The following is a 13,285-nucleotide window of genomic DNA, read 5'->3' as shown; positions in this document are numbered from 1 at the left end:
CCCATGTGAAAGGGATTTAGGAGCCTTAGTAGACCACAAGCTGAACTTGAGCCAATAGTGTGATGCAGCAGCTAAAAAAGCCAATGTGATTTAAGCAGAGGCTGGATGACCATCTGGTGGGAGTGCTTGATTGCAGGATAAATTTTCCTGCATTGCAGGGGTTGGATGGACGGCCTTTGGGGTGTATTCCAAAACTGTATTTCTAGGATTCCGTGATTTTAAGACACTTGCTTTGAGAAGGGAAAAAAACCCTGTTCATTCTAGAAATATAAATGTACAGGAAGATAATCTATGGTTACACAAACTAAGGCATGTTCAGGCTTTGCTGCTGTGGTTCTGCTTGTAAAATAAAAGGCATCTTGGGGGGTGTACTTTTCAAAACTAAGCAGTAACAAAAATGACTAAATTTTCTCTCCTGGCGTTTTGCCCACATCTATGGCAGGTATCTTCAGAGGTTGTGAGGTCACTACCTCTGAGGATACCTGCCATAGATGTGGGTGAAAGGTCAGGAGAGAATGCTTCTGGAAGATGGCCATAAAGCCTATAAAACTCACAGCAACCTAGTGATTCTGGCCATGAAAACCTTCGAGGACACAATGACTAAACAGATTATTATACTTTGGGCATAGTAGAGAGAAACATGACAAATCAAAGAAGATAATGCCGGGAATTCTTGAATGCAGCAAAAAAAGAAGGAAACTGTCTTAACAGATGGAAGCTATTTCCCTACATCACTTAAACATACTTTTGGGGACTTTTGAATGGAAATTCTATGAATTGTAATCCAAAAAAGTAACTTTTTCAAGTGCTGTCAACAACAATTAATCCTGATAGCGAAATGGAGCATTTACATTCAGAGGCAACATTCCCTGAGTATCAACTATTTGCTTTTATGATTCCATAATACTGAGCCACGACAATTAAAATGGTGCCCAACTGCATTCATTCTGCAGTGTAGATGCACAAAGTCCTCCTGACACTGCGCATAAGAAAGATACCAATATTAGTGAATGGAATCTTGTTTCAGGAGAAATGATGTCTGTCTTTACATATAGAAAAATGGTTCAGGTCTTGACTTGGCAGGGTTTCTTGATCTTACATGCTGCTGCTTCACTCAAGAGGTGTGGAAGATGGAGCTCTGCCCCTTTCTTCTGTGAAAAATTGTTTTAAAAAAACAAAACAGGAAAAGAAACCAGCTGCTATGATGCAACAGATGCCTTAAGCCAACTTGAAAGTCCCCTTGCTGTAGGTTGGAAACCTCAGAAAATGCAAATTACTTGAAGGGATGGAACATCAAGTTTACATGAAAAAAATCCCCTGCTGGAAAATCTCAACTTTGCCAGTCATTAGGGCTTTCTAAATGCTTCAAATAGGATGTTATTTTAGCAAAGACCTTATGCTGGCATTTCCAAAATGTGGGGTTTTATGTAACCTCTCAAGACATCCTCATTAGGTTTTCCCTTGAGCTAAAAACTCTATCTGCTTAAAAGATTGTCAGTGGAAGCCTCTTCTGTTTTTCCAGCCATCTAAAGTGTTAATGTTCAGAAGCTGAGTAGTAACTGGTGAAGATATAAGCAGAAGTATATTGATTTGGATTTGTAATTTTATATCTGTTTTTAATAGTTTTTTTTGGTTCTGTCTCATAATGTTGTTAATTATGTTTACTATGTTTAAATTTGTTGTACGGTGTTTTTTGACAAATGAATGTTTTTTTATGTTCATGTTGGAAACCACCCTGAGTCCTCTCAAGGAGATGGAGCGGTATATAAATAAAGTAGTAGTAGTAGTAGTAGTAGTAGTTAGTATATTGGCATCAGAACTTCTGAAGCTGGAGTAGTGGGACTCCCAAAATTATCTGTTTATGTGAGATACCTGTTCACCTATTCTTATCCAAGCAGACTTTTAATGTCAAATGTTTATTCATTTACTTTGCACAAATCTTTCTCCTACACTCAAGCTACTTTGGATCACATTATCTCATGTAGGTAAGCAAAGCTAGATATCATTTACAAAAACAAAGCTGGCAGTTCACCAGCATATATGTGCTGCATTAGTCCCAGTGATGACAAAATTTCTAGTTTTCTAAGTCCTGAGGGACGCCTGGGAAGTTGCTAACTGCGGATGACAAATCAGGAACTGAGAGTTTCACCAGGTTGAAGGCAAATGACAGAAGCTTTATTCAATTTGCACAAAAGAACACTTGTACGGCATGGATGCTTGAAGGGTACAAATGTTGAAATGTATTCACAAGCAGATATCTTTATACACATAAGTTTCCATTCAGTGACTTTATTTTATTTATTTATTTATTTATTTATTTATTTATTTATTTATTTATTTATTTATTTATTTATTTACAGTATTTATATTCTGCCCTTCTCACTCCAAAGGGGACTCAGGGCAGATCACAGAACATATATGTGGCAAACATTTAATGCTGATTTTAACAATGACAAGACAGACAACAGATAGAGGTATATATAGGCTTTCCCATCTTCCGGCATCTTTGGAGGCTGTGTTCGGTTCCGGCCACCGGGGCTTGCTTTGCCTTCAATCTCCCTGCCAAAGAGCTTTCCTTGTTCATAAACTTCCTCCTTTTTCTGATCAAAACACCAAGCCTAAATACCTCCCCACTTTAATGCGGTTCCTATTTATCTACTCACATTTGGTTTTGAACTACTAAGTAGGTAGAAACTGGTCTAAGGGTCAGAAGCTCACTCTGATCTGGGTTTCAAATTCTCAACCTTCTGGTTGGCAAGATTTATTGCAACTTGTGGTTAACCTGCTGTGCTAAAGCAAGTTCCATTTCGAAATCTCCCGCCCTCCTACCTGATTGGCCAGCTCAGGAAAAGCTGGCCGGAGCTTTCCCTGGCCTCTGATTGGTTGGGAGGTGGGTCTATGCCAGCTCTTGCCCTGATGGGCAGAGGCACCAGTGACATAGCTGGGGATCTCCTCCCAACTGGGCAGGGAAGTCCGGAAGCCTCTAATCAGCTGGTGGAGGTGGTCCGATGGAGGGAGAGAGCACTGGGGGCCATGCCAGGCCCAGGGGGTGTAGTTCAGGAATGGAAAAGTCCAAAGCCAGTCTGACAGGATTGTGCAAATACTTGGTTCTGCCAGATGGCACAAAGGGAGGTTGTTGTCACAGATGGATTCTCATGTCCAAAAACAGAGAGTCCAGAGATGTAGATTTGCAGATGGGATTGCAATCACAATTTTGGTCTGGACCTGTGCCCTGTGACTGTCCAAGATCTCCAAAAGGAAGGCCCAGGGCCGTGAAAGGATGGCCTCCTGCTGGGATCCGGGAAGGTCCTTTCTCCAAAAATTATGATACATCTCTGGCTGGCATCTGGGATGTGATATGAAATTGCTCAAGGGAGAGGTTACTGGAGTCCATAGTTTCTGGGTTCATGTACTCTTCATTTCATAAGAGTTTAATAATAATAATAATACAAATATAGATAAAAAAATTAAGAATGGACTTTGTGTGGTGCTTGGTGGAAACTACTTACGAAGAAGGAAAGGGGTGAAGAGTGGAGGGTATCGCTGTGGCTGAACAGCAGCTGAGGAGGTAATCAGTGGTATTTTGTTGTGTTTTGCTCATCCATTCAGGCACATGTTTGTAGACAAGAAAAAGAATAAAAATAATAAAAGTAGAGAAATACGAAGAGATGTATAGTAGCAAGGAAAGGAGGGATACAGAGTAGCAGGGGCTCAGGAGATGGAGGTGCTTGGGTTACTTTGTGGCCACCTGGCTGGCTTCCTGGTGGGGAGGGAGAGAGGATCAGCTGGCTGATCTCTGCCAAGACTGTGGAGATCAGCTGGAGCAAACCCACCCAATTTGGGTCGGGACGCATGTTGCAGGTTCGGGGGCCATGTTGGGTGGGTTGCTGCTGGTTCTGGGGAGGCCCAGAGGAGACCGTGAGGACAGAGGACGATTCCATTCATCCGGTCCTCCATTCTTGGGAAAATGATAAATCACAGGATTCAATTTATGTATTCTTTTTTATTAGGGGTGGGGTTGGGGCTCTTCAATATCACTAATCTTATTTCTCAAAGCAAATTAAAAACACACAAACAATAAATGCGCAGGAGAGATATTTTGACATTTATACACTTTTATTTTGAAGTGGCTGACAAAAAGTTCTCTTTAACAATATTTAACATTAAGAGTCTTTGCCTGCTCTTTCACAGGTTCTTAAAACTGCAGTATGAGAGACCTAATAGCAGAGGTTTTTTTTTGTTCTATGATTTCCAGAATCCTTATTTTCCCCATCTGTTTCCTGGGACTAGTGGCATGCAGGTTTAGAGATTCTGGGAAATATAGTCCAAAGAAGTAAACTTTTGTAGCTCCTGCCTAAGTCAGTGGTTTAGCCCCAAGGAACAGAGTATTGTTTTCCATTGCATGGGTGGGTGGATTGGATTTCCCATGCTCCTTTACCTGAGGTTGCGTCTTCCTTTTCCAGGAATAAAAGTGTCCTCTGTAGAAGCATTTGATGACAAATGGGTGGAGGGATAAGTATAAATCACTTCTCCCCTATGTAAAAGCAGGAGTGGTTTCACTCAGGCAAATCTCTCAATCCAGACCAATTAATATAAGACGCCTTTTCTTTGTATTGTCACGGTGCAAGCAGAAAGCGTCAACAGTACAGTTAAAGAGGAAGTTTTGTTAGATAAATTTAACAAACATCCTTTTCGAAACCTCTCCTGATATTGACATGAAACTGAAGCCTCATCACGGAATGCAGCCTTTCCAGTAGGTTCATGTTTGTGTTCCCCATTAAGGATTGTGTGCCACAAGGGAAGGAGAAAAAAAAAACCCAGAAACAGAATGGAGTAAAGCTCACTATTTGTAAAATAATGCATTTATTGTATTTCTATTACTTACGTTCCTTGGCAGTATACATTAAAAAGTGGATAAATCAAATGATCAACAATTTAAAAATGACAGTATAGAACAGATAATGCAAGTTTAAGTTGCATCATTAAGCCAAGTGAGATCTTCACACTTTAAAAAATTGAAATGGTCAAAATTGACCAAAGAGCTCCTGAAAAGCTCCAAAATGGCTGGGAAAATCCAAAGCAGGCACCAGGCAAGCCTCTGTAAAAAAGGCAATGCTCTATTTGGGAAGGAAGCATTGAAGACGGCCTTCTTTCTTATCGCCACTGACTTGTAGATCTGGGTGGTACTCAGAGAAATTCGTCTGGCAGTGACATTAAGGGGGGATTGGGAATATAAGGGAATAATGTTTCACTCTGCCTCGAGCCTTGAAGAAAGGCAGGCAAGAAACAAAAACATATTATTTTATTATATGTATGTATTGTTCATTAAAACACATTGGAGCCAGTTTAAGATGAGTTGCTTAAATCTGACTCAAGAAAGTTGACTAAGTACTGGTATAATACGTCAAAGAATCTGTTAACAGGTAAACTATCTTGCAGTATTATGTATAGCAGTGGTTCTTAACCTGTGGGTCCCCAGGTGCTTTGGCCTACAACTCCTAGAAATCCCAGCCAGTTTACCAGCTGTTAGGATTTCTGGGAGTTGAAGGCCAAAACACCTGGGGACCCACAGGTTGAGAATCACTGATTTAGGGCATAATGAAATTTGCAGACCTCAACACAAACATGGATAATTCTCTCTGGCCAAGAAAGGACAGGGCTGGTGAATCAGTCAAAGCTAAAAAAGACATTTGGATTCACTTGGGCCTCCAATGACAATTCTGGATTGATCAATGCCCTCAAAGTGCAAGCCCTCCCCTGAAGAAGGTGACTACCCCCACACGGACAAAAACTAAATAGATCTATGCCTGCCATAGATGTGGGTGAAACGTCAGGAGAGAATGCTTCTGGAACTCACAGCAATCCAGTCATTCCGGCCATGAAAGCCTTCGACAACACATAGATAGATCTAGTCACTAGATTTGAATGTTAGTATGCTGTCATCCTGTCATTCATGCAGTCAACAATATGTATCAAATGCCATTTTAATAATCTCTTTAATCAAAGAAGATATAAAAAAGATACAACAAAATTAGAGATACTATTAATGTACTTCATAGTATTCAAAATTACTGTATGCTAGTAAAAAAATGTAAAGATAATACAAAACAAGGCTGAAGTAACTGTAACAGGTCCTATTGTATAAATACAGAAAAAAAAAGTCAGGAGTTTGCCCTTTCTTAGGAAGGAGTCATAGTTTTCCCTTTCTTAGGAAACTGTGTACAAATATGTGGAAGAACTCTTTTTGTGCCTGGGAAGGACTTAAATCCAATACTGTGTATTGGTTTCAGCATTGGACTAGGACACTGGAGAGCAGAGTTCGAATCTCTGTTCAGCCATGGAAGTCCACTTGGTGACCTTGGGTAGGTTATAATATTCTTTCAGCCTCAGGGGAAAGCAAGGACAAGCCCCATCTGAACACATTTTGCCAAGAAAACGGGCGGAAAGGACTTGAAGGCAGGCACACAACAACTGTTCCCAGTAGCAAGCTGAAAACTCCTGCTGAGCAGCAGATCCACTCCCAAGGAAGCGGTTAATTGTTTTAAAATATTTGGTTAGAAATTACATCTGAGGTTGCAAGGAAGCAAGTTCCTCTTTGATGTAAAAGTCACTTTCCCACAGTAAAGCATAATACGGAAACAACTGTGTCTTGACCAAGAGTTTAAGGTAGTATTTTAATCAGGCAGAGCCCCCGGTAGTGCAGTGGGTTAAACTCTTCTGCTGGCAGGACTGCTGACTTGAAGGTTGGGTTGCCGACGTGAAGGTTGCCAATTCGAATCCAACCTGGGGAGAGCGGGTGAGCTCCCTCTGTCAGCTCCAGCTCCCCATGCGGGGACATGAGAGCAGTCTCCCACAAGGATGGTAAAAACATTTGGGCATCCCCTGGGCAATGTCCTTGCAGATGGCCAATTGTCTCACACCAGAAGCAACTTGCAGCTTCTCAAGTCGCTCCTGACACACACAAAAAAGAGGCATGCACGAAAAAGCTCTCCCATTGTTTTTAGCAAATCAATCTGAGTGTAATAGTAAGTACAGTGAGTCCTTGGTATCTGTAGGAGTTTGGTTCTAGCATCCCCCATGGATATCAAAATGTATGCGTGCTCAAGTCCCACTAAATACAATGGTGTAGTAAAATGGCATCCATTATATAAAATGGCAAAAAACTAAAAAGTGCCGGAGAGAGCGTGAGGATCTGCAGAATGATGGCAGACTATAGCAAGGTGTGGCTACACTTCAGCATCCTGCTTGGTGCACATCAAAATCAAGGTTTCCTTTCTGGATTAAAAAAAATACTTTTTGAATTGTGGTTGATTAAATCCATGGATGCAGAACCTGTGGATATGGAGGGCGAACTGCACTACATTTTTGTTAAGGTAGGAGATATAGTCCAGAGCCACAGGTTGGAAGTGCCAATGAAATCCTAAATTCTTCCCCAGAATGTGTCAAATTTTCGTAAAGAGATCACGGCAGCCATGAGTTGGAAAGTGGGAAATGCGAAGATTGTAGGTACAACTAAAGAAACACAGCACAGTATTCTTGGCCTTGGCCAAATATATTTAGCAATCATAAAACCTCTGCAAATATTAAATAATGAAATGATGCTAAATTAAAGAAAGTGCAGTTAGATAAAGTTATTTGGGAAGGAGCTACAATTATCGAAATAGTCCAGGCAGCATAGTCAATGGACATGCTGATGGAGGATTCTGGGAGCTGTAGCCAAAGAAATACTTTTTCCAAGTCCTGAAAAAAATGGCACAATTAAAGAGCTAATTCTGCACTGAATGCATGTATTTGAACTTCCTTGGCCTTTTTTTAAAAAGGAAATTTTATGAATGTGCCTGTAGCCATAATGAGCAATTTAGTATGAGTTATTTATTGTGTCAGAGGAGAATTGAGGCAAGTCGCTTCAGATGTGAGGGAATTGGCTGTCTTCAAAGCCATTGCCCAGGAGACACCTGAAAGTATTTCCATCCTGTGGGGGGCTTCTCTCATGTCCCTGTATGGAAAGCTAGGACTGACAGACAGGAGCTCACCCCATCTCACGGATTCAAACTGCCAACCTTCAAATCAGCAGTTATTTTTTAAAAGTGAAATTTTATTATTCTTTTTTTTAAAAAAACACCTCTGCATCTAGGCTTAACTTTGTTAACTTCACATTTGGGTATTATGAACTAACATACACTAACATATTTAGCTGTTCTCTGATCACTGGGGCGAACTCGACAATTCAACAGAACAAGCACATGATGCTCTGAGTCCCAGCATGAAACAGCAGGCACTCATTCTAGTGTATCGTGGAGTTCTGTGTCTTTACTTACTTTCTGAGGGAAATAAGATGGCTTTCAACAACATGAAGAATTAAATTATTTAGTGTTGGGTTGAACACTAGGAACATTGGGATATGTCTAAAAAGAAGTAAATGGCAACACCTATTCCAATCCATTGTTATAAATCAGATTCTCTAGAATGGGAAATTTATCAGAGATTATTCAAAGATGAAAATAAAAGAGCCAAAGAGTTGGATTTTTGTCTCTTCTCCTACTACATTGCATATGACTAAAGGAGGGAGTGATGAACTGGTGGCTCTCCAGATACTGTTGAACTCCAAACCCATCAGCTGGAATCAACATAGCCTGTTGTGAGAGCTGACGGAGGTTGTTGTTCATCAGCTGGCAGAATGATTTGTGGTCTAAAGAACTAGTCAGGCTGCTAATGACATGAGACAAGGAAGTGGGAAATTTCTTCACTCTGTGTGAAAAACATAAATATGAAATAGCAGCAGTAGCTTAGGAGTACTGGATTGCACTAGTAGCCCTACTTATTTTGTAACAGTGATGGCATTGGACTTTCCAGTCTCCTAAATAAACTGAAGTATAAACAAACATAGCACCCCTCAGATTCCAAAGGTTATTCTCGATGACTGCCAAAACCACAATGAAAGCACTCTGAAGCAATTCAGACCGTCGCTATATGCAACTTCAGAGCATTCCTTGATTTTGCTAAACGCTGGGTTAAACTGGCTTAGTCTGGTTTCCCCCCATGAAGGACTAGAGAAGTCCCTAGACATCCAGGTTTGACATCTGGGTAACGGGCTGGTGTAGACAAGCCCCAAGAAGTGCAGTCTGAAAGTAGGTTTTATTTTAAAGCTACCCTTTAGCAACAGGAGATGCACGGAAATGTTGGGACTTGCCTTTTTCACTTAATTCTATTCAATCTATACAGAAAACTAGCATTATTTTTTGTACTTGATATTGATTAGTCTTGTGCCTCACAGAAACCCTGAATTCAGATATATGTTAATTCTGTGGCAATTCATCATCATCATCATCATCATCATCATTTAATTACTTATTAATCGCCCTCCATCCACGATGCTCTAGGCGATTTACAAGATAAAATTGTAAAGGATAAAAATACATACATACAAATATTAATAAAATTAACATAGATTACAAGATCTAGTAAAGAGCCAGGTCTTGAGTGCTAGGGTAAAAGGCCCTAACTCACGCATGGCTCTCATATAGGGCGGCAAGGCATTCCATAAGGCAGGGGCAGAAATAGAAAAAGCTCTGCGCCTGGTCCTTTCCAAGTGCACTTCTCTAGGACCCGGTACATAAAGTAATTCAGGACGGTGCTGCATTTATGTGCACAATTAATAATACTGATGCATTACAGAATATATACTATTCAGCTCTCCAACAAGCTGGAAATAAACTGGCCAAGGTCAAGTGGTAATATTCTCTTGATTGCTTTCTCTTTTGATATAGTCACCAACGTAGTCTGTTTCTGAATCAGACGACTCACTTTCTCCAGACGCACCAGGATTTTGCCATGTAGAGAAGAGGCTATGGACATTGGGGGTCTGCACATTTGAGGTGTCAGTGAAATGGGTTGAGTCACTGGTAATGCATGGTTCTTTCACGTTGGCTGAATCCTCATGATCAGGAGGGTCTAGTGATGCAGGAACATCCTGAGTATTGATAGATATTCCTAGCTTTACACTATTTAAATTCACATTTAAGCAGCTGCTGAGCTCCAACTCTGGTTCATTTGTAGCGTTCCCTTTAGAAGAATCACAAAGAGGTTGTCTTGTTGTTATACTTTCGTCTTTGCTAATCTCATTCTGAAGGATGTCTGCTTCAGCAACTCCAGGCTCGTTTACATCATTTTCAGGAGATGAACTGTCTAGAGACAGCTGCTCTACGATGTCTACAGTAGAACCGTTTTTTAATTGCTTGCGAACAGTATATAAATGATTATTTTCAACATCACTTCCACTGTCGTCGCTGTAATCATCACCATCACCATTATCATCACAGCGCCATACCTTTTTTTTAGTTTTTTCAGTGACCTTGACACTATGCACTTCTTCAGGGACTGAATCAAAGGTTGAATAAGCAAATTTAGGGATGAAATCCTAGAAGGAGAAAAAAACAAAGTAACTGACATTTACTAATGGGCGAAAAAGATTATACGTTCTTCTAAAACCAAATGGGTGTGTTATAAAAATGGCATTGAATAGCTCATATCTGATATCAACACAGTTTCCTTGGTTCTAATCCTGGAACCCATAAAAAACATAGTCATCACGACTTTCATGCATTTGGAATTTTGGCATCTTCAAAACTGAAGACATTTTTTTGGAGAAATCCTTTTCTGAGAACATCCTGAGTATTTAGAATACTTTCTTCCTCATTCAGTCAAATCTCCATTTCATTATCTTGACGCTGGATATGTTAAACACAGGTCTGAACATGAATATAGTCTGCACCTCAGTTGATGATATAGATACGTTAACAAAATATTTGGACAGAAAGAACATAGAAAGAAAAGGGAGAAGTTCCTAGCCCACAAAAAGGAGAAGAGGAGGAATTCTGGGCATTCTGGGCACCGCAATTGAAGGGAGATGTTGACAAGCTGGAATGTGTCCAGAGGAGGGTGACTAAAATGATTAAGGGTCTGGAGAACAAGCCCTATGAGGAGCGGCTTAAAGAGCTGGGCATGTTTAACCTGCAGAAGAGAAGACTGAGAGGAGACATGATGGCTATGTATACATATGCCAAGACTAGGACATGGAACAATGGCTTTAAACTACAGGAAAGGAGATTCCACCTGAACATTAGGAAGAACTTCCTCACTGTGTGAGCTGTTTAGCAGTGGAACTCTTTGCCCTGGACTGTGGTAGAGGCTCCTTTTTGGAGGCTTTTAAGCAGAGGCTGGATGGCCATCTGTCAGGGGTGCTTTGAATGTGATTTCCCTGCTTCTTGGCAGGGGGTTGGACTGGATGGCCTGTGAGGTCTCTTCTCTTCCAGTCCAAGGATTCTATGATTCTAGGGGCTTCAATATGTTTTAGAAACATTTTTATTCAAAACTATTAACATGTAAATGTGAAATGAAACAGTCTGGCCAAGTAAACAAGAGAGAGAGGGTATGAGGGGTTTGAAAAAGCTTTGCAAAAAGGAGTTTCACTACCAGAAAGTTGTTAATACTAATTCTGTATTATGATGCCTTAAAACTACACAGCCTATTAACTGTAATAGAACAGAACCTGAGAGAGCTGCTGTATAACTAATCATATTTCCTATCTGATTGGTAGCACGCCTCCAGGCTAAGGCTGAATTATAGAAAATTCGTCCACTTTTGCAGTTCCCGGCTTTTCTTTTTAAACCGGAAATGCTAGGGATTAAACCTGCGACCTATCAGAGCATGGAAGTTGCTTTATTACTGAATTATAGTCCCACACCAAAATTCATGCTTGCACTAAGAAGCACACCTGTACGTTTACTCATCCTATATGACAAATAAGGATAAAGGTAAAGGTTTTCCCCTGACATTAAGTCCAGTTGTGTCCGACTCTGGGGTTGGTGCTCATCTCCATTTTTAAGCCCAAGAGCCGGCGTTGTCCGTAGACACTTCCAAGGTCATGTGGCCGGCATGACTGCATGGGGCGCCGTTATCTTCCTGCTGGAGCAGTACTTATTGATCTACTCATATTTGCATGTTTTTGAACTGCTAGGTTGGCAGAAGCTGGGGCTAACAGCGTGAGCTTACCCTGCTCCCCAGATTTGAACCACCGACCTTTCGATCAGCAAGCTCAACAGCTCAGCGGTTTAATCCGCTGCGCCACCGGGAGCTCCATATGAGAAATAGTTTCTTAAAATAAAAGGAGAGATAAACACATCATTAACTGAACTGTGACACTGATTTAGTTAACAAGGGAAAAGACAAAATGAAGTAAATATAAATCAAATGCCAATCAATGACATTGTTTGTTTAAAAACAATGCTTTCTATAAAATGAGAGAGCATGGATTTCTGGATGGAGCTTCTTTGCTTTGTTTCTCATGCCTTCTTACAGCCTGGAAACGTTAATTTTGTGGCTACAATTCCAGAATGCCATGGGGACTCTGGGAATAGATGAAAAAATAGCTACAACACACAAACAGGTGAAGAGGGTTGAAATGAGTGTGCTCTTCACGTTTGGTGGGGAAGACATGCTTTATTTTTCTTGGGCCCCATCTACACTTTGAATCTGTATTATATGGTAGTATAGATGGAGGCTAAGAAAAGTCCCCAGGTGACTCCAGACACGACTTCTTGGAAGACCCAAGGGATTGAGCTAATTTCATTTTTCAGTGGTTGGATACTGTTGGAAATGACAACCTTCCTCAAGCCTTCTCTAGTAATCTGTTTATCTATGGTCCGGTTGCTTACTGTTTCCTGTGTGTATATTCTGGTGTATATTTACTCTATGGATCCTGAGAAGTTATAAAAGGGGATGCAGACTACATGCACTTTCTTCTCTCTCTTTTTGACTATTTGACCTGTTGATAGCTGTTTTGTTATAAGAGAGATGCCCTGGCTGGATGGCACAGAGAATTATCTCAAACGTATCTGAAAATGGACTGATAAGTTTTGTACCTGTGTATGCTGAACACATGAAGGTTGTGAGTATACAAAGTATGTTCTTTTTATCTAAATCTACTTCAATTTTGTCTCTTGAGTGCATGATATAAAACAAATTGTTTTGTAGGTGTGTGTGTGTGTGTGTGTGAAAACACTTCTAAAGTTCTGCTGTTTTATGCACTGGTAAATCTCTGTTTTCTTAACAGATCAGAGATAACAGGTTATTCAGTCTAACAACTGAAACCCATTGCCTTGCATAATTATATCTAGTTGTATACCACAAGAGAAGATTCTACTCTAAAGGGTTTTTAGCTCTTCTCTGAAAGGCCATGTATTTCTAAAAAGTTATGATTCCAAAAGGTTTTTCCTAAAAGGTTATG

At 40.4% G+C, this 13,285-nt stretch overlaps 1 protein-coding gene across 2 annotated transcripts in view; it reads right to left on the bottom strand.

The window, feature by feature from the left end:
• Nucleotides 1–4,097: 4,097 nt before the first annotated feature.
• The window catches only part of ifnar2 (interferon alpha and beta receptor subunit 2), a 43,539-nt gene continuing 34,351 nt past the window's right edge, over nt 4,098–13,285 (bottom strand). For both annotated transcript variants that reach the window (XM_062975058.1, XM_016997934.2), the window contains exon 11: nt 4,098–10,417. In XM_062975058.1, the coding sequence (XP_062831128.1) occupies nt 9,725–10,417 (693 nt within the window). In that variant the 3' untranslated portion in view covers nt 4,098–9,724. The remainder of the gene's footprint in view (nt 10,418–13,285) is intronic.

Source organism: Anolis carolinensis, chromosome 3 (assembly GCF_035594765.1).
Source record: "Anolis carolinensis isolate JA03-04 chromosome 3, rAnoCar3.1.pri, whole genome shotgun sequence".
Classification (NCBI taxonomy): Eukaryota; Metazoa; Chordata; class Lepidosauria; order Squamata; family Dactyloidae; genus Anolis; species Anolis carolinensis.
The sequence above is the reverse complement of the archived record's forward strand: the minus strand, read 5'-3'. Positions and strand labels throughout refer to the sequence as shown.